At 31.9% G+C, this 26,144-nt stretch overlaps 4 protein-coding genes across 4 annotated transcripts; 2 read left to right on the forward strand and 2 right to left on the reverse strand.

The window, feature by feature from the left end:
* Positions 1–365: 365 nt before the first annotated feature.
* Positions 366–2,332, reverse strand: LOC134831408 (FGGY carbohydrate kinase domain-containing protein). The gene is made up of 3 exons (XM_063845134.1): positions 2,195–2,332; positions 671–2,130; positions 366–608 (listed from the first exon to the last, which is right to left on the reverse strand). The coding sequence occupies exons 1-3, from the start codon at positions 2,229–2,231 to the stop codon at positions 465–467; spliced, it is 1,641 nt and encodes a 546-aa protein (XP_063701204.1). The 5' UTR covers positions 2,232–2,332; the 3' UTR covers positions 366–464.
* Positions 2,333–2,445: 113 nt separating this feature from the next.
* On the forward strand, positions 2,446–4,296 carry LOC134829878 (protein ultraspiracle homolog). The gene is made up of 3 exons (XM_063843166.1): positions 2,446–2,659; positions 2,724–2,838; positions 2,892–4,296. The coding sequence occupies exons 2-3, from the start codon at positions 2,742–2,744 to the stop codon at positions 3,956–3,958; spliced, it is 1,164 nt and encodes a 387-aa protein (XP_063699236.1). The 5' UTR covers positions 2,446–2,659; positions 2,724–2,741; the 3' UTR covers positions 3,959–4,296.
* Positions 4,297–10,761: 6,465 nt separating this feature from the next.
* LOC134831251 (zinc finger protein 234-like) lies at positions 10,762–14,808 on the forward strand. Its single transcript, XM_063844930.1, has 5 exons — positions 10,762–12,308; positions 13,620–14,153; positions 14,215–14,347; positions 14,411–14,435; positions 14,502–14,808. The coding sequence occupies exons 1-5, from the start codon at positions 10,772–10,774 to the stop codon at positions 14,616–14,618; spliced, it is 2,346 nt and encodes a 781-aa protein (XP_063701000.1). The 5' UTR covers positions 10,762–10,771; the 3' UTR covers positions 14,619–14,808.
* A 932-nt stretch (positions 14,809–15,740) lies between these two features.
* On the reverse strand, positions 15,741–25,723 carry LOC134830719 (serine/threonine-protein kinase MARK1). Its single transcript, XM_063844282.1, has 7 exons — positions 25,582–25,723; positions 21,976–22,075; positions 19,272–19,383; positions 19,050–19,206; positions 18,523–18,893; positions 18,375–18,454; positions 15,741–17,054 (listed from the first exon to the last, which is right to left on the reverse strand). Exons 3-7 carry the CDS (start codon positions 19,325–19,327, stop codon positions 16,306–16,308), a joined length of 1,413 nt encoding a protein of 470 aa, XP_063700352.1. The 5' UTR covers positions 19,328–19,383; positions 21,976–22,075; positions 25,582–25,723; the 3' UTR covers positions 15,741–16,305.
* Between the last annotated feature and the right edge of the window lie 421 nt (positions 25,724–26,144).

Raw genomic sequence — 26,144 nt, forward strand, 5'->3', positions numbered from 1 at the left:
TAAATTGTACAAAAAATTTCTCAAAAAATCGATTTTAATTTCTCAAAATATTTTTTAAATTCAAACTTAAGATTTGAAAAATTAAATAGAAAAATAAAAAAAAAAATTAAAAAATTATTTTTAAACAAATGAAATTAATTAGATACAAATAGAGTAGAATTCAAATAATTTTTATTTTTTTTTTTTTAATTTTTGCAAATATATATAAAAATACAAAAAATACAAAAAAAAATTAGAAACGATTGCAAAATAATTTTTACAAAAATTATCTAAAATGATTTCTTAAAGTAAAATTCTCGAGTTTCAAGAAAAGAGAAAAATTACAAATGAAGCCAAAAAAATATTTTTTTGAAAAAACTTTAAAATGTTGTCAACTTGAATATATTTCCACATAAAATTTGTGTGTCTGTGTAAAAATTGGTAACTGTCATTAATAAATGCTTCTGTTAAATTTTTGCGAGAAATCAATTTCCATCCATAATTCGTTTGTATTCTAGTTGATCTTGCACCATTTTTCGGAAGACCTTGTACTTTTTGCGATGAAAATCGAAACTCTTGTGATTGGAATGAATTGTCTTGGCGTTTCCGCTCATTGCGTTCGTTGCATCCTATACGAAAAAAAAATCATTTAAAAAAATTATTTCATGAAAAATCTTCGAAAAAAACTTACTTCCAACGTCGGATAGAGCTGAGCAGCACACGCGCCTAATATTGCACCTCCCAACAAAACGGCTTCTGTCGTTTCTGGCAACCCAATTGGCATTTCAAGGACATCGGCATGCGTTTGAACAAAAATTTCGTTCTTCGAAAGTCCGCCGCACATCAAAACAGCAGCAAATTTCTCCCTACCGGCATCGTAAAGTTGATCAATGATGAGTTTTGTGCCGTAAGCGAGTGCCTGCATCGTCGCCAGATACAATTTCGCGAGATTTCGTTCGTCGTTCTCCAGGGTGAGACCGCAGATCATTCCTTTGAGGTCGGGATTGGCAAATGGCGAACGATTTCCATGAAAATCCGGATAAACATGATAATTTTTGGTGATTTCATGAAAAATTTCGCCATCTTTCGTCATTTGTTGGATCAAAGCGTTCAAATGTCGCACAATTTCGACCTTCGTGAGGAAATTATTCTTCAACGTAGAGTACGCGGGATGAGATTCAATCACAAAATCGAGTAAATGCCCACTTGTGCTCTGTCCTGCCTCATTCAGGAACGTTTTTGGGAACATTGCGTTGTAATAAGGACCCCATATACCGTCTACGTAAAGCGGTTCGCGCGTTATTGACATGTGACACGAAGAAGTGCCTGCGATAATTGCTAATTTTGATGTCAGAGACGAAGTTGAGGGCAAACCTTCCAATTGGCAGCCTAAAACGCCCAAAGCACCGCAATGCGCGTCAATCATGGACGAAGCAACGGCGATTCCGGGACGTAAACCGAAGATTTTCGCAATTTCTGGCGAGAGACCGGCTTTTATTGCTTCTCCCGGCGACTGAACTTTGTTCCCTAAGCGCTCAAAATTATCAGAAGCTATTTCCCCGAGGTCAAGGTCACGCAAAAAATCGTCACACCATTTGCCGTTAATTGCGTCGTAATTCCATTTACATACCAAGGAGCAAACAGAACGTTCTGGACTTCCGCCGGTGAGTTTCCACGTAATAAAATCCGGCAAATCGAAGAAATGAGCAACTTTCTCAAAATTTTCCCTCAAATTACGCTTCAACCACATCAGTTTGGGCACTTCCATCTCCAACGACACTTGCCCGCCAACGAATTTGAGAATTTCATGCTTTTTTCCGTTGATTATATCGGCTTCGACTTTCGCGCGATGATCCATCCACAAAATTATGTTTTGATCTTGACGCCCGCTCAAGCTAACCGACACAGGCTCCCCATTTTTGTCGATAGCAACCAAGCTGCAAGTTGCACAAACTCCAATTCCTCGTACTTTTCCGCTATCGGGACACTTTTTCAGCACTTCCCGCACATTTTTCACGATTCCTTCGAAGATGTTGCTCGAACTTTGCTCCAAATGACCTTCAGACGACGTAAAAGTTTTAATTTCCTCCACACTTACGGCCAAAATTTGCCCATTTTGCGCGACTAAAGCTGCTCGGGTGCTGCCCGTGCCTGGAAAATGCGTGAAAAATGTGAAAAAAATCAGGTTAGTCGAGGAAAATTGAATGAAACTCACCGACATCGATGCCGAGAAAGTATGACAAGTCACTCATTGCGCTTCGTTACCCTTGAAAACCAATCAACATCTCAATTATAACTGAATTGAAGTCATTTTGATAAGAGTAAGTAACAAACAAACATCTTCGCGAATCGCGAAAATCCACGAATTGAATTAGCAGCGGCGATTTTTGATGACGAATGGATTTTGTGTTGGGCCCAAAAGCAGCCGAATGCGTAATTTACGTCACTTTTTGTTATTTTTCGAGTCACTTTTCAAAAAAATCACGTATTTTCAGGGAGTTTTCAGGGTTTTCCGAAATTTTTTCGACCACGGTGCACGTTACTATCGTCAGGAACTGTCAGACAATAAAACGAACGACGACGATGATCGCCATCACGACGCTAAATTAAGGAATTAGGCATTTTATGTGGATTCGAAAGTAGGTCAACATCAAAACAATCTTCAAAAATTATTAAAAAGGTAGGAAATTCTCGAAGTTTCTACAAAAAAACGATGAAATTTATCGATTTTTTGTGTTTTTTAGGAATTGATATTTCATGCGATGGATGATTCGCAAAGTGAACCGCCGACGCCGAGCAATCCCGCGTATCCAGCACATCATCCGCTAGCAAATTCCAAACATGAATGCCAAATTTGCGGTAATTTTCTTGATTTTTCGTAAAAAATTTTTGTTAAAAATTGATTTTTTTAGGGGATCGTGCCTCGGGCAAGCATTACGGCGTCTATTCCTGCGAAGGATGCAAAGGTTTCTTCAAACGTACGGTGCGCAAGGACCTCACGTATGCGTGTCGCGAACAGAAAAATTGCATAATTGACAAGCGTCAGCGGAACCGTTGCCAGTATTGTCGCTACCAAAAGTGCTTGACGTGCGGCATGAAGCGCGAAGCGGTGCAAGAGGAGCGTCACAAGGGCGCAAAAGGCGCTGGAACGGGCGGAAATGCGATGAAACCCGACGAAATCTGTCCGACGAGCACCGTGAAGGACCTCACGATGGAACGAATACTCGAGGCGGAGAACATCAGCGAGGAAAATAAGGGCGAACATGCGATGCCGTACATTCGCGTCGGTCAAAATTCCCTCATTCCGCCAAATTATGCGGGTCCCGTCAACAGCATGTGCCAAATTGCGAACAAAGCACTCGAGCGCATCATCGACTTTGCACGACGCGTTCCCCATTTCACGGATCTCTGCAAGGAAGATCAAATTCTCCTGCTGAAATCCAGCTGGAACGAGTTGCTCATCATTACGAGTGCGTGGCGCAGCATCGAGTACATGGAAGTCGCCGAATCCCCGAACGATCCGACGAAAAAAGTCGTGCGAACGCCCGAATTGCTCTGTCTCGGTCCCAACTACACTTTGCATCGCAACAGCGCGAAAGAAGCGGGCGTTTTACCGATTTTTGATCGCATCCTGCACGAGCTCAGCCTAAAAATGAGCAAACTCGGGTTCGATAAGGCGGAATTGGCATGTTTGAAGGCGATAATTTTGTTAAATCCCGAAATCCGGGGACTCGTGAACAAAAAAGACGTCGAAGCACTCAGGGAAAAGGCCTACGTTTGCCTCGAGGACCACTGCAAACAGCATCACGCATGCGAAGACGGCCGATTTGCTCAATTATTGTTGCGACTACCTCCGTTACGTTCAATCAGCTTAAAGTGTCTGGATCACTTGTTCTTTTTCCGGCTCATTGGCGACAAGCCGCTGGAGAGCTTTCTTGTTGAAGCCTTGGGGGCACCAATCAAAACTGAACATTCTTAAAAAAAAAAATTCAAAATTTTCGGCGAAAATTCATTCAACGATATTTTTACCTATTTTTAATCACTTTTTATTAATTTTTATGAATTAAGATGAAACTGACGATCCAGTTGTCGCTTTTTATAAGGAAAGCTTTAATTTTTCTTACGTTACAATGAAATTGAACAATGAAAATAGTAGAATCTGTGTCCATAAAATAATCAAAAAAAAAAAACTATAAAATAGAAAATTTATTTAAAAAAAAAAGAAGAGAAATTAAAAGTTAGCGTTTTAAATATTAAATGGAAACAAACTCAATGGAATTCAATTTCAATCCTACCAATAATAAATCAATAGTCAATGCTGTGTACATATTTTATTGTAATTTAAAAGAAAAACTTAAAAAATAAAATAGAATTTCAAAACAATACTGAGAGTTTATTTTTTTCCATTTTATTCACAAGAAAAAAAAAATTATTTGAAAATTTATATTAATTTAGTAAAAAAACCAAAACATTTTTTTTCTAACATTGATTTTAGAAATTTTAAAATAAAATAAAAATTTTATTTTTAAAATTAAAATTTATTTTTTTTTTTATTAAAATTTTATTTGAAATATTACAAAATTTTTAAAATAAAAGTAATCATTTTTAATCATTAAAAATATTAAAAAATTCAATTCAATTTCAAATTTACTAATTTTTCATTTAAAATCTTCCTGAATTTTCATGATTCTTATTTAAAAATAATTTTCTTTAAATAATTTTAAAAAAATAATTTTTTGACAATACTTAAATAAAATTTGATAAAAATCATTCTAAAAAAAAAGAAAAAAAACGATTTATTTTTGAACTTTTTAATTTTTTGAAATTTACTTTAAATAAATTGTGGCTACAAATTTTTTTATTTCCTTAATTTAAATATAGAAAATCCAAAAATTTATTTAAAATTTTGACAGCTGTCATGTTTTTAAATATAAAAAATTTCACAAATTGACAACTTCGGAAAAAAAATTAATTTTTAAGAAATTTTGTTGAACCTTGATCGGTTTTGATTCAATAAATTTGATGAAATGTCAAAAAATTTGACATCTGTCAAGTAAAAAAAATGACAGATTGACATATTTGGCAAAACATTTAAATTTTTGATGAAATTTCGATTCTCATTCTCCAAAAAAACTTTGGTTATTCAATAAAATTGACTAAAAATTGAAAATGAATTAAAAATTTTGACACCTGTCAACTTCCAAACTGTCAAAATACAAAAACTCAAAATTTCTTTCAACTTTTATGAACAAACCCTTCACCGCTAAACCGAAAAGTGAAAGTGCTAACCAATATTTTACTACAATTCCACTAATTTTCACGTGTTTATGAGCTAATTAAAAGATTAAACAATAAAAATATCTCAAAATTCATCTATTTTTAACAGACGCGCTTCGTTATTTGTGTCGTAAAGTACATAATACCCATCATCATCATCATAAAATATGACGACTAAGACACTGTCTCTCCTACTAATCTTCTCGAGTTTTTTGCTCTTTAACGAGACCTTGACTTCGAGTGATCGCAATAATGAACCAGCGGAACAAAAAACGGGCAATCGAGGTGAGAAAATCATTTTTCGTCACTTTCCTTCAATTTTTTTCAACAAAAATTTTTTTGAAGAGGCCCGTTATTGGTGGTATTATGCTTTTCTCGTGAACAATCGCCCGGGAACGCCGTTATATGAGGCACTGAATGAGCCTGATTACATTTGCAAGACAACGACTTGCAACACGGCCTGCTGGAACGTTTTGAACAAACAGGGAAGATGCAGAAGAGGTTATTGCCATTGTCGAAGGAACCCCTTTGGGAATGAATTTGTTTCTGTGGGAAGTTTGGTAGCGAATCGACCGATTTTAAGTGCCATTGTGACAAAATCAACGTAATTTAATTTTAGTTTTTGTAATTTAATTTATTTTAAATTAAGGTAAAAAAATTATTTTGACAGTTTAAATATTGACAGATGTCAAAAATATTTTTGATAAATTTTTTTGAGCAAATTTTCTTAAAAAAAATAATTTTAGAGACGATATGAAAAAAAAATTTGTGAAAATTTTCCTCAAAAAATTAATTTTTGTAGCCTTCAAGATACATATTCAAAAATTATATTTTTGACAAAATTTTTAAAATGTCATCTGTCATTTGATGACAAATATGAAATTTGAAATTTTTTTTTGTCAAAATTTTAATTTTTTGGAAATCTCTTTTCCCATAAAAGTTTCTTTTAATAATTTTTAATCTTTTAAAGTCAAAATAAAAAATTTTTATTAGAAATAATTTTAACATTTTTTTTAACTGTCAAAAGCATTTTGAGTATTTTTTGAATATTTATAAATTTAAAAATTGAATATTTATTTTTTACGGTATTTAAATTTTTTAACTTAAATAAATATTTATTAATTTAGGCCGCTCCAAATTTTTTTCGAACTTTTTGTCCCAAAAACTTTTTTTCAAAATAAAAAAAAATTTTTTTGAAATACTTTTTCATACAAAATGACAAAATTTTAACAATTTTTGACATTTTATAACATTATTTTTATGGTATTTGCATTGAGATTTGATAATTTAAAATTAATCTCAAAGTATTTCAAGGTAAAAATTTAAATAAAAAAAATTCATAAAAATAACTGTCAAAAAATTTTGAAAAGTAATTTTTTTGAAAAAAAAAAATTAAAGAAGAAAATTCACCTTAAAATACAACTTTCAGCACAAAAAAATTTAAAAATTAAAAATATTTTAAAAAATTTTTGAAAATTCCTTGAAAAAGTAAGGAAAAAACCAAAAATGGTCAATTTTGATGAAATTTTTAACTTTTTTTTATTTTGCCCCATTGGATTTTCGACTTTTGAAAAGGGGCATGGGACAAAAAGTTCAAAAAAAAATTTGGAGCGGACTACTTTCCTTAAAAAAAATTAAACATTTTTAATTCAAAATAAAAAAAAAATTCAATGAAACATTCAATTTTTCCAATGAAATATCAATAATTTTTATTAAAAATTTAATTTTCAAACAAAATTATTAATTTTAATTTTTTTTTAAACTAATTTTATTAAATCGAAATTATTAAGTAATTAATTTATTAAATTAATTAAAAATTTTTACTTACTTGAAAAAAATAGTTTCTTCCAAAAATCCTAAATAGCTTAAAAAACTTTTTTTTTATTTCCAATAAATTTTAAAATTTGTTAAAAAAAAACGTCAAAAAAATTTTTAATCTAAGCCTTCTGAGCTTTTTTAAAAGAAAATCTTAAAGCTAATCAGTCAAAATGCAAAAATCACTGATTGTTGCGAATTTTTTTCTGTGTACTTATTAAAATCGTGTGCGACAAGCATTATTTCGCTCAAATAAAGCTTTGAAGCTTGTGTGCGATTTTTTTTTCTACGTGCTAGCTGAGCAAAAAATTACAATTCTTTATATTTCAAGAAATCCGTCAACTCTTGCGACAATCCCAGTGCCTGAAATCCCTTCTCAATGCGATCAATGTGCTTTTCCTCGTCCTTAACTTCTCTCGCTGCCATCGCCCTACGAATCCAATGGCGACACATCCGCTTAAGAGTTACAATTTCTCGTCCCTTGCACACCCGATTGAACGTTTTGACATCCAAAAAGTGCTTCACCATGTGAAATTCGTCCTTTTTGTAATATCTCTTGGGCGTAATATTCACAAGGTCGAACGTGTGACGCGGATCCATCTCTTCAAAAGTCAGCGAAAACAGGTCCTCGACGTATCCGCGTTGCACAAACGTCTCTTTGATCATCATGTAGCCGTCGAAAGTGCGTGTCCAGACAATTTGAAAGAGGATTTTGGCAAGTAAGTAGCTCATATTCACGAAATTGTACTGAATTAAGACCCGATAAAAGTTCAGAGTGTTAATTTTGTTGTAACTGACGCTGTTCCAGGGTAAAGTATTGAAAGCGAGCAAATAATCGAAGGTATATTCGCTACGGGTGTCACTCAAAGCCTGAATGATGATCGAAAAAATCCGTAAATCCATCCTGCCTTCGAGCGCTTCCTTGTACATGTGTTCGTACTCGTCCCGGATGTCATAATGATCAGCCTCGTCATGCAATTTCACCGAAAATTTCCGATTGGCACGAATTTTGTAGTCCGCCCCGTAACAAATGAGAAAAATCATGAAACGCAAGAGGTGTCGTCGAGCAGCATAAATGAAGGCAGTGTCTCCGTAAATATCTTTCGCGTTAATATCCACGTTGTAGGTCTGAATAAAGCTCTCTTCACGTCCCGTGGTCTTAAAAGCGAACAAACTCTGCTCAATCAAAATCATCAACGGCGTTTTCAGGTCTCTTTGACGTGGAATATGCGCCAATTTCGGTTCGAGTGCCACAACTTCGTCAAATTTGTGCATTCCAGCTTTGTGAAGGATCGTCTCGCCTTTCGGAGTTAATGCTAAAAGATCAATTTTATCTCCGTATTTTTCCAAAACGAGCGATAGACAGTCCTGCGTGCAATTTTTCACCAATAAATGGATCAATTTATGTCCGCGAGCGAAGTTTTCCTCCAAAAATGAGTCGTCCTTGGCGAGAAAAGCCCACGTATTTGACGGATTCATCTGAATGCATCGCTTATATTCCTGAACACGAGCCTCCCGATCAGAAATTGTGTTTTTATTGATTAATATTTGAACGATTTCCGAGGGACATTCTTCGATCAAGCACGCTGCGAGTAGATCGCTGATGCCTTTTCCGATGACGGTGCGTTTTTTGGCGAAACTTGGATATCTGGGCGATTGCAACACCTCTAAAGCCTCATCGAAACGTTCTTCCAGAAGCGCATATTGGAATTCTGACATTTTGTTGTAAATTAGCTCCAATAAGTGACGTTGCCGATACCGGATGGCACGAAAAGCTTCGGTTAAGTGATGTTCCAGGCAGAGCCAGATGATCAAAGTACGGTCCATTTTTTCATCCCATTCGCCGATTTTGCGCTGGAAACCTTTGAAATTGATGACGCGCGCACATAATTCGCTGTCCGGGTTGTTCACGAAAATTTCCTCGAACACAACGAGGGAACATTGTTCCGCGAAGCGATTTAAATAAACGTGACACTCGCGCTCGAAGGCGTATTTGAGTTGATCGACAGCTTCTTTCACGTTTTTTACTTGGTACGACTTTGAACATAAATGCCATTTAATTTTATCCATTTTTTTTTTAATTTTTTTTCTAAAACATTTTTCTTTGATTTTAGGTCTGGTTTAAATCTTTTTCACGTAAACGAGTGAATTTTTCGAACAAACACCGAATTTACCTATCTTTGCCAACTATGCTAATGCAACTACTTGTAAAATTCGTAAAATTCTATTAAAAAAGTTGAGAGTGGAAATTTTTAGCGGGCCCAGCGGTTAAAAAATGTTTCGGCTTCGTCGCGATCGCGTACAGAGAAACGCGTATGCCGGTGCCATAAATTACCGAAAATATTCGCCACACGAGTGAGTTGTCTTCTAAAATAAATTGTCACCTAGAAAATTGTTATGAGAATATTTTCTCGCACATTCATAAATCTATTATGTTTTTTAGTATTTTTGGACAACAATCGTCATAACTTGGTGCGCATGCGTGATGCCGTCCCGTAGTCGCTCGATCATGTTTGATCGTTTTTTGCTTAATTTAGATTATTTTTGTGGGTAATTGATGTTTTTTTTCAGTTGCAGTGGGTGTGTGAGTACTTTGCGGGTTAATTTTGGTAATTGTTGTTTTGGCAGGTGTCAGGAAGTTTTTACATTGTCGATGTAATGAGTTGACTCTCGATAGCCTGATGGGTCTGAAATAATTTTTTTTAACTTAAATCTTTTTTTCTTTGTGATTTTGATTTTTTTAGCCAAAATTATTGTTTATTTTTTTTTAATTATTTTTATTAATATTTTTTTTTACAATTTTTAATCTTAATTAATTTATTAATTTTACTCTCAGAAATTTTGCATTAAAAAAATTTTTTTTTTCTGCAAATATTTTGCAAGAGAATTTTTTTTAAATAAAAAAAAATTATACAGAAAATCAAAAAATTGACAAAAAAAAAATTTAAAGTTTTTATTATTTTAATTATTTTTTTTTAAATTTAGGTACATGAATGGATATTTCATAAACCAAAATTATTTTTAACTAATTTTTTAATTATTTTTAATTTTTGAAAAATTACGAAATTTTACCACTTTTTAAGCAAAAATAATTCAAATTGTTATAAAACTTTGTTAAAATAATAAAAAAAATTGAATTTTATTAATTTTTTTACTTTTAAGTAAAATTAAAATTTAAATTAAATATTAATTTTTTTATTCAAAAATTTTTATTAAATATTTTAAATTTTTTTTTTAATTTTTATTTAAATTTTTTAAAAGTTTTTTTTTTATTTTACAAAGCGTGTAAAATTTATTGTATGTAATTATGATTTTTTTATTATATTTTTTTTTTAATTTTAGTTTTTTAACGGTCAATTATTTATTATATATTAAAAAAATTCTTGAAAACAAAAAAAATAAATAATTTTTTTTTTGAAATTTCCTTTAATATAAAAAAAAAATACTTAAAAATCTAAATTTTTGTGAAAATTCATTAAAAACCTTAAAAAAATGCATTGCCGCCTTCAATAACGGTACACTTTACGAGACGAATGACTTTGATAAATAAATTTGTCAAAATATTCCTGAATTAGCGTGAAGGCGAATTTCATTCAATTCGAAAACAAAAACAAACAAATAAAAAAATTCATCTTCCATGCAAAGTTTTCCTTAATTTCCATCAAAATCCCTCACTAAAGTCCACTTTTTCGGACTAAAAATGACGCAAGAGCTCAACGTGGTCATCAACGTCGCCGAAAATAAGCCCCTGCACACGCAACTTGCGACAAAAGATGAATTACACGAACTGCACATCGAATCGGAGAAACTTGTCTTGGACAAAAACAACTTAAACTTGATTGCTTCGTGTGCCAATTGCTCTCACAACATCCAGTTAAACATTTATTGGCATTCCAGTGACGTCAAAACAAGAGACATGGGCTTCGAGATGCAAATTTGCGCAACAGACCTGAAAGAGGACTTCATAAAAGTCAATCCGGCATGGGATGAGCCATGCGTACTGATAAAAGAAGAACCCGAAACGGAGTCAGAAGACTCGGATAACGATCGAAGTCGGAGAAAACGACGAAAAATCCGGTCTTCATCGTCAGAGGAGAGTTCGGAAAGTTCAAAATCGGCATCGCCGCCGCCTGTGAAGGTGCGTAAGAAGCGAAAAACGAAGGAATATCGTCCGAAGATGCGAAAGGAAGATTTGCCGGAGATGGTTTTGTATCCGGGAATGACATATTTGTTGCCAGCTGGTCTGGATTTGCCTTCGTTGAAGGATATTAGAGCTCCGTATTTCCATGCGGCGGCCCAAAAAGACGGATCAACCGTTTATATCGAGAAAAAAAGACAGAAAAAGTGGCCTGTACGCGTAACGAACTACGATCCTCGTATGACCCGATGTGACATTTGTGATTATGAGGTCCCGAGTTCGGATCGGATGACGGCGCACCGTCGAGGGCACATGTTTTTCAAGTTTAGCGATGTCGAGTGTCGTGCTTGTGGTATATTTTGCGGGTCAAAACCCGAAGACAAGGTGAATCATAGTTTTTTCTGTCCCGGCAAGGATTGTTTGAATGGCTTGCAGTGCATCGAGTGCGACTATGAGGCGCCCGAATACAAATCTTTAAGGGCTCACATGAAAAATAAGCATAAAGGATACAATCCGGCACCCGAAACGAACCGCGATAAGCAAGTTGAGTGTCCGATGTGCAATACCTGGCTAGCTGACGAATATGCCCTCAATACGCACATGAAGTCAAAATGTCGCGCTGCTGACGAGTACAATGCCAGTACAAAGGCGCAAATGGACGAGTATCTTTCGTTGTTGGATTTGCCGAAAGATGCGGTGCTTCCGGATCTTTTTAATCTCAAGGCGCCGCACAGTCGAATGCATCCGCAGCCCGATGGCACGAGTATTTACATCAGCAAGGGAATAAATCACCTGAACGTGATGAATTTCGATCCGAGATGCGAAAAATGCGATTTGTGTGGACGAGGACATTTGAAGAGGAAAGCCGATATGGTTGAACATCGCTTAAAAGATCATTTCTTTCCGGCTCACGCTGATAGTAGATGTCAAGGATGCGGCAGGGAACTCCGAAGTGAAGAAGATAAGACCAATCATTCCCATTTTTGTGGCAAAAAGAAGCAAATTCGCGTGAATTATTGTTTGAAATGCAATTTGCAGTGCAATACGTACTCGAAGTTTGCGAAGCATTTGAAGAAATTTCATCATGGCGAGGGATTGGGTGAGTTTTGTCATTTTTTGATCACTTTTAAGCCTAAAATTGAATAAATATTCATTCTAAAGTTGATTTCTGTTCATATTGGGTCGATATTTGACGAAACAAAAAAATCAGAGTTTGGAGGTTCAAACTCTGATTTTTTTTGCAAGTCATTTTTTGATCACTTTTAAGCCTAAAATTGAATAAATATTCATTCTAAAGTTGATTTCTGTTCATATTGGGTCGATATTTGACGAAACAAAAAAATCAGAGTTTGGAGGTTCAAACTCTGATTTTTTTGCAAGTCATTTTTTGATCACTTTTAAGCCTAAAATTGAATAAATATTCATTCTAAAGTTCATTTCTGTTCATATTGGGTCGATATTTGACGAAACAAAAAAATCAGAGTTTGAAGGTATTCATTCAAAGTTGATTTCTGTTCATATTGGGTCATATTTGACGATCAAAAAAATCAGAGTTTGGAGGTTCAAACTCTGATTTTTTTTACAAGTCATTTTTTGATCACTTTTAAGCCTAAAATTGAATAAATATTCATTCTAAAGTTGATTTCTGTTCATATTGGGTCGATATTTGACGAAACAAAAAAATCAGAGTTTGGAGGTTCAAACTCTGATTTTTTTTACAAGTCATTTTTTGATCACTTTTAAGCCTAAAATTGAATAAATATTCATTCTAAAGTTGATTTCTGTTCATATTGGGTCGATATTTGACGAAACAAAAAAATCAGAGTTTGGAGGTTCAAACTCTGATTTTTTTACAAGTCATTTTTTGATCACTTTTAAGCCTAAAATTGAATAAATATTCATTCTAAAGTTCATTTCTGTTCATATTGGGTCGATATTTGACGAAACAAAAAAATCAGAGTTTGGAGGTTCAAACTCTGATTTTTTTTGCAAGTCATTTTTTGATCACTTTTAAGCCTAAAATTGAATAAATATTCATTCTAAAGTTGATTTCTGTTCATATTGGGTCGATATTTGACGAAACAAAAAAATCAGAGTTTGGAGGTTCAAACTCTGATTTTTTTTGCAAGTCATTTTTTGATCACTTTTAAGCCTAAAATTGAATAAATATTCATTCTAAAGTTGATTTCTGTTCATATTGGGTCGATATTTGACGAAACAAAAAAATCAGAGTTTGGAGGTTCAAACTCTGATTTTTTTTGCAAGTCATTTTTTGATCACTTTTAAGCTTAAAATTGAATAAATATTCATTCTAAAGTTCATTTTTGTTTATCTTGGAACGATTTTTTGATAAAAAAAAAAATAAAAATTATTAAATTTTTAATCAAAATAAAATTTTACCTTTTTTCAGACAAAAAATTCATGTGCCATTTGTGTTCAAGTACCTTCGACTACGAGCGAGAACTGCAACTTCACGTCATTCGTCACATGGATCCGAAACCGTTCAAGTGCGATCACTGCGATGCCGACTTCAAAGGACGTCTTGGGCTCGAAACTCACATGATTCGCGTTCATTTCCCGCAAGAAGCCAAACAAATTTGCAACGCTTGTACGCCCCCGATGCTCTTCGGCAGCGTTAGACCGTACAAAAGTCACTTGAACATGGTGCACTTCAATTCCAAGGAAAAAGTTCCGTGTCCCATTTGCAATATTCCCATCAGAAAAACGGGACTTCAGTGGCATATCACGCGACAACACACGCAACACGAGTTCAAGGACAAGTACGAGTGCACCGTTTGCGGCAAAATTTTCGTCAGCAAGTTCAATTTGGAGGTTCATTCCCTTGTTCACATCCCAGAGGAGCAACGACAACACAGATGTCAGTTTTGCGATAGACGATTCAACTCCAAACAGAATTGCGTCGAGCATGAAAGGGGTCATACTGGTAAGAAAAATTATTTTTTTTTATAAAATTTTTGAAAAAATTCATTTAAAATCAATTTTAGGCGAAAAACCATACAAATGTGAGACCTGTGGAAAAGCTTATGCCCGTAAACAAACTCTCAAAGACCATCAACGAGAACACACAGGTCAGGGTTACGATTGTTCCGTGTGCAGTCGAATGTTTACCGATCGCGGGATCTGACAAACTCTGATTTTTTTTGCAAGTCATTTTTTATCAGTTTTAAGCCTAAAATTGAAGAATTATCGCCATCACATGAAACAGGTAAAAATTTCAAATTAAAAAAAAACTTAAAAAAAAATTTAAAAAACAAAATTAAAAATTTTGCAGCACGAAAGTCAAATGGGCGTCAAACTTACCTTCAATCACGAAGAAAGGCGTTTAATGAAACTGAAAGTCATCACGCCGGAACAAGCGCTGAGAGGAGCGATCCAAGACACGAATTAATTTTGTCTCGCCAATCATGGGGACAGAAGAAAAAGTATTACTTAATATCCATTCTTAACAGTTTAAGGAAGCATTTAATTTTTAAGAGTATTTTAAATATTTGGAAATACAAGGAGTAGTTTGTAGCTGTTCATATGGTTAAATTTAGCATTTAATTAATGTCATTTATACGAGAAAAATTATTTGGTATAAAGATAAATATGTGAAAAAAGGAAAAATGTTTTTAATTTTTAAAAAATCTGTAAGAAATTAAAATTTTAGAATTTTTAATATAATTTTTTTTTTAACATTGCGAAGGCTCAAAAAGACAAAATAATTCAAAATTTAAGAAAATTGGTTAAAATTAAAATAAATGGTGGGTAAATTTAAAAATTTTTTTACCAGAAAATAATTTTTTTCTAATTTTTTAGTCATATTTTAGCATATTTGTCTAATTATTTAATTTAAAAATAAAATTAAATAATTATTAAAAAGAATAAATTAAATTTAATTTCATTAAAATTAAATTAATTATTAAAAAATAAATTTAATTTAAATTCATTAAAAATTGAATTACCAATATTAATTAAATTTTTTATTCAAATATTTTTTTAAATTTAATTTAATTTTTCAATTATTTTTTTTTAAATTTTGCAATTCAAAATTTAATTAATTTTTTTTTTTCGAAGAATTTTTTAACCTGAAAATTCATTAATTTTAATTGATTTAATTAAAATTTAATTTTTAATTCATTTAATTAAAATTTAATTTTTAATTGATATTTAATTAAAATTTAATTTTTAATTAATATTTTATTAAAATTTAATTTTTAATTAATATTAATTTACTTAATTTTTCTGAATTAAAAATTATTGTAGAAAAAAAAATTTTTTTTTCATTAATTTCATCTTAACTTTATTTAAATCTCTTTTATTGTAACATTTTTCTTAAATATTTTTAATTTTATTTCATTACAAACTTTTAAAATTTAACATAGATTTATATTTATTTATTTAATAATAATTTTTATTCAATCTCTTTAATATTCAGTTTTAATATTTTTCCATTATTTTTTTTTAAATATCTTTTAATTAAAATATTTATAAATATTTTTTTTTATAATATTAAAACTTTAACCTCTTTTCTTTTCAAATCTCACAGTAAATAATTCGATTATTTTATTGACTTGGCTTCTTTTCTATCTCTTTCTTGATATTAAATAATTTCTATGAGTATGAAGAAAAACTTTAACTCGTATAACTTTTTTGCATTAATTTTTTCCATAGAAATTCATTATAAAAATGAGATTTTTTATTTATTTATTTTTTTTTCTTTATAAAAAGCTTCAGCATTCGATTAAAAATATTTCTAAGTATTTTTGTACATTTCTAGCTTTTTGGATGTGAGCATGGAGCTCAGGGTGTTTTACTTTGGCAAATGTTGTAAAGCTGTTTGGAAATCACTGAGGAGGTTTTTTATCAAGCGAAACACGATCAACGTGAGAAATTCTGGCGATTTTTAATTTTTTTTTATTGTTAAAAAGTCTATTAAAGCGGGAAACGAAGAACAAAGTCTCGTTTTACAAATCTTTTCATTTCGTTTTTTTGGTAACAAATTCCACACATTTTTTCCTTATGGACTAACTTAATTAATTTTTTTAAAATATTTTTTTTTCTTAGATCCGAGTAGATGGGAAGGAAAAAACTTCTTAGAGTATAACACAGGTTTTCCTGTGATTCTTTGGCTTAATTGGCTCTTCGACAACCATGGATTCCGCCTGTTTTACGATATACGCCTGTTTTTGCAAGCGATGCACGATGATGCGATACGCGCCAATGATATCGCTTCTTGGTCCACTCGGTATGGCTTGGCACAACAATTCATCCGAAATGCCCAAATTATTGAGGATTTTCCGTGCATTTTGCTCGATTTCATCCAGTTCCGTGACATCCTTCGACTGTGTCGGCAACATAACGAAGCCCTTTTGCTCATCCGAGAAATCGCTGTCCTCGAATTTGGTCTTGAGGCTAAATGCACTTTGCGTCGTCGTTGTCGTGGCGGTTCCATTGGTGCTTGGTTCCTTCAAAAATTCTGTAGATTTGGCATCGAAACTCTTATTGCTATTACTTGTGGTGCTATTTCGCTTACTTTCCAGCTGCGCATCGATCGGCCCGATTTTTTTCTTCAAATTTCCACTGAAAAGTCCGCGTTTTGTCGTCACCGTGGGAATTTCGATCGGATTATGGACCCGAAATTGCTCGATTGGATGCAAATAATTTTCAGCGAGGATGCTGCCGCCGCGTTTAGTGCTGCACGTGATGGGTCCACAAGGACGGGGGCAGCTGCCGTTTTGACGATCTCGTTTGGAGCTGGAACGACGAATGCTGCGATCGCGAGACGAAAACCACAAACTCTTGCGACGATTGATGCGGGGAGCGTTGAGAGCCATTTGGTAGTCTGAAAAAGGGAAAAAGACAAAAAAAAAATGATGAAGCAATCAGATTCAATTTATTTTTATTTAATTGCTTGTTTCCTGACCGACAAAATTTATCGTGCTGATTATGCATAACTTTAATTAAGTTGCTTGCGTGTGTGAAAGTGATTTGAATGTTTTGTAAACATGAACACACAACACACACACACGACAGCTCGTAATTAATAAATTAAAGTTGGCTAATCTGCTTTTAATGGGTAGGTGTGGGAAAAAGCTTTTGGGGGTGCATTTTGTCTTTTTTGTTCAACTTTTCATTAAAAATCATGTTTGAAATAGTTTCTAAGGCAAAAAAATTAGATTTTAATTTTTTTTTTCTTTAATTTTTATTTTTATTTCAGGATTTTTTAAAATTTAGGAGGAAAAATTAAATTATTTAATTATTTTAATTAAAAAAAACTTTCAAAAATTCTAATTTTTATTAAATTAATACAAAAAATTTATTAAAAACATTTTTTTTAATAAAATTTTCTATTGAAATTTAGATCTAAAAATTATTCTTGAGGCAAAAATTCAATAATTTAAATAAAATACTCGACTTTTAGTTATTTTTTTTAAAACTAAGATAAATTTTGTACGATATAAAAAAAATATAAAAAAAATTTTGCTTTTTTATTTGGGGCCCTAAAAAGTTGAAAATATTTTTTCATTTAAGCTTTTAAATTTGAAAAGTAATTGAAAAAAATTGTTGGACTCGACTTTTTTTAAATTTTGATTTCATTTAATTTTTCAACTTTTTTTTATATTTTTTTTATATTTTTTTATTAATTTTTTATTTCAGGATTTTGAAAAATTCAGTACGAAAAATTAAATTATTTATTAATTACTGCTGTTATTTAATTAAAAAACTTTCAAAAATTAGTACAAAACATGAATTAAAATTAATTTTTAATTGAAATTTAGTTTTTATTTATATTTTTTAAATAAAATACTCGACTTTTATTATTTTTTTACGATAAATTTAAATAAAATTTTATTTTTTGTTTGCTTTGATGAATTATTTTATTTTAGTTTTGATTATTATTTATAAAATTTTAATTTTAATTTGAATAAAAATTAAAATTAAATTCGTTGATATAAAAAAAAAAAAATAAAAAAAAATCGAATTTGATCACGTTAAGATTTTTTTATTCAAAAAATAACTAAAAATGTCGAAAAATATTTCTTTTATCTTATTAATTCTAATTTTTCCTTCAAAGTTTTTTTTATTAAAATAGGACAAGCGAAAATAAAAAAAAATTAAATTAAAAGTAATTTTAGGTAAAAACTAAAAAAAAATAACTCACCATGAAGCTCTTTCAACAAATTAGGTGACGTCAACCATTGACTTTCAATCAGTTGATCAATTGTGGGTCTCCTTGAAGGTCTAAAAATAACAACAAAAAAATAATTTTTTTCTAAAAAATTTACAAAAATCTCAAAAAATTCACTTACGTATGAACAAGCATTCGTTGTATAAGTCGATTGCATGGTAGTGTAAGTTGCGGTGGAAGCGTATAGTCGCCCTTCAGTACGGCGGATCGTAATGCGGGCACCGTTGGCGCACGGAATGGCATATTGCCGACAACCATAAAGTACAACAGCACACCGAGAGCCCAAATATCGACGGGACCCCCAATATAATGGTCATCACTAAATAGCTCGGGGGCAGCATATGGCGGCGATCCGCAAAAAGTATCCAAATGTTGCCACGGACCGTTCACGAGTTGCGTGCTAAAACCAAAATCTGCCAACTTGATGCGATCCTCCGCCACAAGCAGGACATTTTCCGCTTTAATATCACGATGTACAAAACCTAAATTATGCTGAAAATGAAAAATTTTCGAGTTAATTGAATCATGAACTTGAAAAATAAACAACTTTTCATCGTAACAATAAATTTTCGACAACACGTGACGTGACTGCAACGAGTAAGCAGATAGACCAAACATGCAAATTTCGCATGCAACGCGAACACTTACCATATGTTTGACGGCTAAAAGTAGTTGTCTGTACAATTTGGCGGCGAGAATTTCAGGTAATGGTCCACCTTGGGTGATACGATGATATAATTCGCCGCCGCGAATCCATTCCGTCACTAAATGAACTCGTCCTAATGTCTCAACCACTTCGAATAGTCTGGAAAAGGGAAATCGATAGTATGAGTGAAAGTGAAAATTTTCTCTAAAAAAAGAGAAAATTACCTTAAAATAAACGGATGATGTACACATTCTAATGTACTAACTTCTCTACTTAACATACGCAATGCCCTAGCATCTAATCTTCCTCTATCTACTACTTTTACAGCTACTTTGTCTGCAAATGTAATTAAAAAGAACACGAAATTAGAAGGGTTTAACGAGTGTCGAGACAGTTTCGTGACTGAGACTAAGCCTCGATGATTTTTTTTTTAATTATGATAATTTTTTGTTGTTGATACGAATCTTTTTCCTTTCTTTCTGATAATTATTAGCATTATGAAATTGGGCAGCGGAGAACGTGTTTATGCATATTTTTACATGGCGTTGTATAATTTGGGTCTTTTTTTCATAATCTTCATAATCGGAGGGAAGTAATTATTTGCGAAAGTGATTTTCTGTAATTATACACTAATTGGAGGGCGTTTTTTAATTGCAAGTGTGGAAAATTTGATAAAATTAAGAAAAATATTTAATAGAGCGAACAGTTGGTTTTAAGAAAATTTGACAATTGTAGTTTTGACAGAAAAATATTTTAAATAAAATTTTACAATGCCCGAAAATTAGTTATTTAAAGAGTTTTCTTAAAGTTTGAAAAGGCAAGAATTTTTAAAATAATTTTTCTTTTCTGAAACTAAAGCTCTTAAAAATTTAAAATTTAATAAACTCTTTTTACAAGAGAATGTTTGAATCTCCAATGTTTTTGATTTGTCGTATTGTCCGACAATGTCTGTTTTTTGATCAAATTTTTCATGTGGGCATTTTTTTATAATTCATGGAATCTTATTGTTCATTTTGTGGTGTTTGTATGTTCCATAGTACGCCAATACTTTCTTTCATGGTTTGTTTGTTTGTTTGTTTCATTTCAAAAATTCTAAATCTTAATTTCTAACAAAAAATGTTGTTCCAATGACCAAAGGTCTTCAAAGGAACTAACTTATGTTGTTTTTAATTAATAACGCGCGAACGGAAATGTATTTTGAGTAAATCCTGCGCGATGACGAGCACACCAACTTCATAAACGCTTTCCATTGAATACGATAGGGAAATCGTACATCGAGTGACAGACTTGAGATTTTCAAATTCAGTAGAGCGAAACAACATGTCTTCATGGAGAAGATATTCCCTTCCCGAGATACTTTCGAGTGAAATTCTGACGGCTACTGAGACAGAAGTCTCTCGATCGAAGACGGCAGCAACAAATGTTGTTTTGCGGCACGAACAAATTTCATAAGTGTTACATAATCATCAACGAAAAGTATCCTTGCCAGTTTCAAATTTGAGAAAATCACAAGAGACATGTGCCAAAATTGTCTCACAATCTTAAATTGAGATATCTTTCTCATATTTCAATCCTGCTACTTTGATTTTATGCAAAATATTCTAAAATTGATTGAAGGCTCATTGATATTCTAAGATTGAATTCCTTTGATTCAAGTCTTTACAAAATAGATCATGTTTGCCCATGGTAAGTCTGCAACCTAAAAATATTATATTTTGATAAAAATAAATAAAAGAGTTTAAAAAAAATAACAAAAACTTGACAATTTTAAAATAAAAAGTTAAAAATTTGATCAAAATTTAATTTTTCTAACGATGACAGTAATTGTTTTAACAACTGTCAAAGTTAAATAAACTTACTGTTCGCACCGTTAAAATTCACCTAAATTTAATTATAATCCATTTTTCTTCTTCCTCATGACGTTTCATCACGCATCAATCAAACTTCCATTAATTCCAGACACGTTTCATTTTTTTTTTCGTTGTTTTTGCAAATTTCCATGTAATTTTGGATTACCTCATCATCATTTAAGACATCGCAAAAGCCCTTCCGCCACATCATAAATATTAGAGCAGTTCTCTCTCTCTCTCAATTGCTGGCAATAATAATTCGCAGTAATTAATATGCCATTTGGGAAATAAATTTACACAAACTCGGAAATTTATGAATGGCTGATTCTAATGCGATTGCTCACAATTCTCGTAATTAACGAAAACATGATACTTTGTTGTGTCGTTCAAACACGGAACGAAGGAAAAAGGTAGAGAAAAGGCATCGAAAATTCTTTTCATCATTATTATTTTATTACACAACGTTGCTGATAAAAGCACGGAACACATTCATAAAGTGACGACTTGTTAGGCAGCTATTCGTTCGAAAAAAAATAAAGAAAAGAAAAAAAAAAGCGAATGAATAGTTAATTGAATTTTTTTCCGACGATTTATGAAGATGTACCAAAAGTGTGAGAAATTGGCACACGTTCGAGCTTGGATGTGCGCCAATGTCCGAAAATTTATTAGAAAATTTGTAAATTTCCGATCGATGATGGCTTCAACCTCGCGATGAACGTGTCGGAAGGCAACGAAGTCATCAGCCATGACATTGATCCTTTATTATGATTACATTGTTGCCGCATTAAGGAGGGTGTTATTAACAGTAATTTTCTCTTTTTACCTTTTTCGGACGTTCCCATAACCTCAACTACACTTGAAAACGTACAAAAATGGATTTGAACAACCGACAATTTAAAGAGGAAACGAGATTTTCCGCGATAAGACGGAGCTGCCCAGGTGAGTTTTCAACACAAAATTCAAAGCACGTGCTTCAAAAAAAAATTTTTTTTTATGGAAAAAAAACCGATGAAAACATCTTAATGCCCGTAGATTCAATCAGTTGACCGTGGCATGATAATGGATGAAAAAAAATTACCTTTTGTTAATTGGTGAATCGCTAATTTGACACGTGAGAAATTCCCTCGTCCAATGTCGCCACAGAATCGGTACAAGCCCACACGCCTCCCCAACGCCACCTGCAAAGTAAAGGTAAATAAAAATATAAAATTAGTAAAAAATTGTAACATATTTAATTTTTTTTCGATAAAAAATTAACATATTCAACCTTTTAAATAATATAAAAACATGAAAAGACATGAAAAAAAAATTGTTTTTCTGCAAATCATGGAAATGTCTTTTTTATTTCAGATGCGCAAGTTCTTGGCACTGAATGTTTTTTTTAAGCAAAAAAAAGTGGAAAAAATTGTAAAAAATATATTTTGCTCAAAGAAAGTGACTAATTTTATGTTAAAAAACTTTCATGAATTAAAAATTGAAGAAAATCTTCGACATTTTGAATAAAAAGTTCAAAACTTGACTTTTTTAAGTTTTTAACTAAAAAAAAATTGGTACAAAAATTCATAAAATTATCGAAAATCTTACTGAAAATATTTTTACCGCATTTCGAAGAAAAATGCGGTATTAAACTCGACTTGTCGTGTGTGTGTGTGTGTTCCGGTGTACCCCAAAATTTTTGTAAGTAATTCTAGTTATTTGAGTACCCTAAGGGTCTCTGGGCATAAAAATTGAAATTGAAAAAAAAAATCAAAAAATTGTGTCAAAGCCATTTTTGTCAAATCTTGCTCCAAATGGATAAAAATTTGTCAGAGGGCTCTAATTTATCATTTTTAATCATTTTATAACTCAAAACTGCCAAAAAATTAAAACTGAAAAAAAAAATTTCATTGACACAGTTTTGATTTGAAAACTAAATCAAGAGCAAAACTGTGTCAAAAACTGTGTCAAAGCAATTTTTGTCAAATCTTGCTCCAAATGGATAAAAATTTATCAGAGGGCTCTAATTTATCATTTTTAATCATTTTATAACTCAAAACTGCCAAAAAATTAAAACTGAAAAAAAAAATTTCTTTGACACAGTTTTGATTTGAAAACTAAATCAAGAGCAAAGCTGTGTCAAAAACTGTGTCAAAGCAATTTTTGTCAAATCTTGCTCCAAATGGATAAAAATTTATCAGAGGGCTCTAATTTATCATTTTTAATCATTTTATAACTCAAAACTGCCAAAAAATTAAAACTGAAAAAAAAATTTTTCTTTGACACAGTTTTGATTTGAAAACTAAATCAAGAGCAAAACTGTGTCAAAACAATTTTTGTCAAATCTTGCTCCAAATGGATAAAAATTTGTCAGAGGGCTCTAATTTATCATTTTTAATCATTTTATAACTCAAAACTGCCAAAAAATTGAAACTGAAAAAAAATTCCTTTGACATGGTTTTTTTTTTGAAAGTGTATGATATTGCAAAAGGGTCATGAGGAGTACGAAAATGTGACTTGAGGAGTACGAAATTGTGAAATGAGGAGTACAAAAAGGCGTAGATATATAACACCGAAATGCGGTATAGTATGTCGTTCTTTAGACGACTACTTTCTCTATTTTTTTAATTTTAATTGATAATTTTTTGTGCCTCAGAATCAAAAATTTAAGGTCAAAAGTCATTATGAGAATTCAAACATCTCAGATTTGGCACAAAATGTTTCTCATTTGACCTCAAAGATCAATTTCAGCACCTAAGAGGTCAAATATTTGGCTCAAATCAAAATTTTTTATTTTCAAGTATCGATAATTTGACCTTAAAAAGGCCAAAAATTACCTTTACCTCGTCTATTTTTGACTTGAAACACAAAAATGAACCACTCCCTCTAGCTATTTCTTATCTTTTCACACGTCATGCCTCACACCCGCTCTCAAATTCAATGAGTAATCACTTTTTTAATCACTTCATTAAACAGTGACAAACGGTTCTATTGTGTTTGTCATAACACAAGCCATATTTATCCTTCGAAAACACGATCTGACAAGCTCACACATCCTTCAAGCCATCAACAACATAATGAAATATTTAACGACGACAACGACGCACGCCAAAGAAAATAATAAATTAAGAAAATTATATGTGTTCGGAGCTCATGAATAGGCAACTTTTAACACGAGTTATAACAAATTATTACTGTGCCTCGTCGAACACATAAAATTTCGACAATAATGTCCGTTGTTCGCTGAAACCACAAAAAAAAAGATGCGTGACGTATGCGGAACATGATGGATGATGTCCAATTACGGGTATTTTGTCGTCCTAAAACAATATTCGCAGAACTCGTCCATTGTAATTAAATGTTTTTCTCTCTCTCGGCTCGTATTTCAGGTGAATGAGTGATAAATCGCCTCTTAAGCTCTCCATTGTCCGAAATTTCGCTAATTTTCATCATTCACTCAATATTCATTAGAATGACAGCAGCAGCAACAACATCAAGAGGATTTCTGCCAGAAACTTTTCAAAATAATTTTATTTTATTTTTTGTGACAATGTGATGATGCAGGCTTGGTAGAAATTCATAAAGCAGCCAACAACGAAAACCTTTTTAGCTCATCCTTTGACATTGTAATGCCGTAAATTCGTAGAAGAGAAAGTGATATGGAGTGGGTGCAAAAATGTTGTTTCGGATGATATTTTATGTAAAGGGAATTAGTCTCTCATTAATAATGAACTAAGGGTAAGTCCTTGCAAAAATAATTTTGACAGTTAAAATTATGACATAAAAGTTCCCTTTTTCGACCATATCAAGGGCTAAAAAATTTTTATTAAACAAGTTTGATTTAAAATGAGACGAAATGAAATGAAAAAATTAGTCTTTTTTAATGAAATTTTTAATTAAAAATTTTTCCTAAAAATTTAGAATTTAGAGAAAATTTTGACATCTGTCATTTTGACAGCTCCGAAATTTTTTTTAATTAACTTAAGAGAAACTTTAGTTTTTATCAAAATCGAAATAAGCTTTTGTGATTTTGACTAAAATTATCCTTTATTTTCTTAAAAATTTAAATTTAAAACCAAATTTTGACATCTGTCATCTTGACATCTGTCAAAATTCTAAAATTTCAATATTAAAAATTTTTTAAAGCAATTTTTTGTCAGTTTCTAGCTAAAATGAAAATTTAAAGTAATTTTATGTTCAAAAATTTAGCTTTTGGGTAAAATTGTGACAGATGTCATTTTGACAGCTCCGAAATTTTTTTTAATTAACTTAAGAGAAACTTAAGTTTTTATAAAAGTCGAAATAAGCTTTTGTGATTTTGACTAAATATTTTCTTAAAATTTAATTTAAAACAAAATTTTGACATCTGCCATCTTGACATCTGTCAAAATTCTAATATTTCTTGAATATTTCAATATTGAAAAATTATTAAAGCAATTTTCTGTGAGTTTCTAAGTAAAATGGAAATTCAAGGTAATTTTATGTTCAAAAATTTAGCTTTTGGGTAAAATTGTGACAGATGTCATTTTGACATTTGTAAAATTTTTACAGAAGTGTCACCTTTTTGAATGGCATTATTGATATTTTTCGCCATTTGAACTAAAGGAGCGAAAAATCTGATTAAAAATTAGAGCAAAATCAATAAACTGTCAAAAATGAGCTTCTCCTGTCAAATTTTTACGTTAAAATGCAATAAAAAAAAACTTACCTCGTGAGCACATCGTGGATCGTTTTGCAGTGCCTGTGTCAATCGTTGGTACGGTGGTGTTGTGGGAGGTTGGGCGACAATATCGTTACCGCTATCCACGTTAAAATTGCCGCTAAAACTACGGCTACCCGTCACGCTACACTCTCACCTAATTGTCGACGTTGTCGTATTAGCTGATGACGATGTAATTAGCAAATTGTTGTTATCATTGCAGCACATCTCCATTAAACGACGCGAAATGGTCGACGAAGATGAAGTCGCTGCGGTTATTGATGTCGTTGTTGGTGCTGGCTCCGTGTATATCTGATAGACCATGGCATTAAGTGGATGATGACATTGATGGAATGTTGGATAATCTGCAAAGAAAACAACAAGTTTTTCCGGGTAAGTAAACTGAATTCGATAAAAGGTCTAAAAATAGATCAAATTCATCAAAATTGTGACACAAGGACTCACGGAACTCACGGAGGTAAGTATTTTAGTTGACATTGTTGAAAGTTATTTAATTCAGAATTCAGATAAAAGAAAAAAAAAACGACAACTGACAACATTTCAAAGCCAAA

The sequence above is a fragment of the Culicoides brevitarsis genome, chromosome 2 (genome assembly GCF_036172545.1).
Source record: "Culicoides brevitarsis isolate CSIRO-B50_1 chromosome 2, AGI_CSIRO_Cbre_v1, whole genome shotgun sequence".
Taxonomy (NCBI): Eukaryota; Metazoa; Arthropoda; class Insecta; order Diptera; family Ceratopogonidae; genus Culicoides; species Culicoides brevitarsis.

What these genes read in the sequence shown, in the direction of transcription:
- LOC134831251 (XM_063844930.1), top strand. Translation starts at nt 10,772, where the DNA reads ATGACGCAAGAGCTCAACGTGGTCATCAACGTCGCCGAAAATAAGCCC. An exon ending in GCATGAAAGGGGTCATACTG is followed by an intron (nt 14,154 to 14,214) that starts GTAAGAAAAATT and finishes AATCAATTTTAG; the next exon opens with GCGAAAAACCATACAAATGT. An exon ending in ATCGCCATCACATGAAACAG is followed by an intron (nt 14,436 to 14,501) that starts GTAAAAATTTCA and finishes AAAATTTTGCAG; the next exon opens with CACGAAAGTCAAATGGGCGT.
- LOC134829878 (XM_063843166.1), top strand. Translation starts at nt 2,742, where the DNA reads ATGGATGATTCGCAAAGTGAACCGCCGACGCCGAGCAATCCCGCGTAT. An exon ending in ACATGAATGCCAAATTTGCG is followed by an intron (nt 2,839 to 2,891) that starts GTAATTTTCTTG and finishes TGATTTTTTTAG; the next exon opens with GGGATCGTGCCTCGGGCAAG.
- LOC134831408 (XM_063845134.1), bottom strand. Translation starts at nt 2,231, where the DNA reads ATGAGTGACTTGTCATACTTTCTCGGCATCGATGTCG. An exon ending in CTTTCTCGGCATCGATGTCG is followed by an intron (nt 2,131 to 2,194) that starts GTGAGTTTCATT and finishes CGCATTTTCCAG; the next exon opens with GCACGGGCAGCACCCGAGCA. An exon ending in AGCTCTATCCGACGTTGGAA is followed by an intron (nt 609 to 670) that starts GTAAGTTTTTTT and finishes TTTTTCGTATAG; the next exon opens with GATGCAACGAACGCAATGAG.
- LOC134830719 (XM_063844282.1), bottom strand. Translation starts at nt 19,327, where the DNA reads ATGTTAAGTAGAGAAGTTAGTACATTAGAATGTGTACATCATCCGTTT. An exon ending in CATCATCCGTTTATTTTAAG is followed by an intron (nt 19,207 to 19,271) that starts GTAATTTTCTCT and finishes TCCCTTTTCCAG; the next exon opens with ACTATTCGAAGTGGTTGAGA. An exon ending in TTTTAGCCGTCAAACATATG is followed by an intron (nt 18,894 to 19,049) that starts GTAAGTGTTCGC and finishes TTTCATTTTCAG; the next exon opens with CATAATTTAGGTTTTGTACA.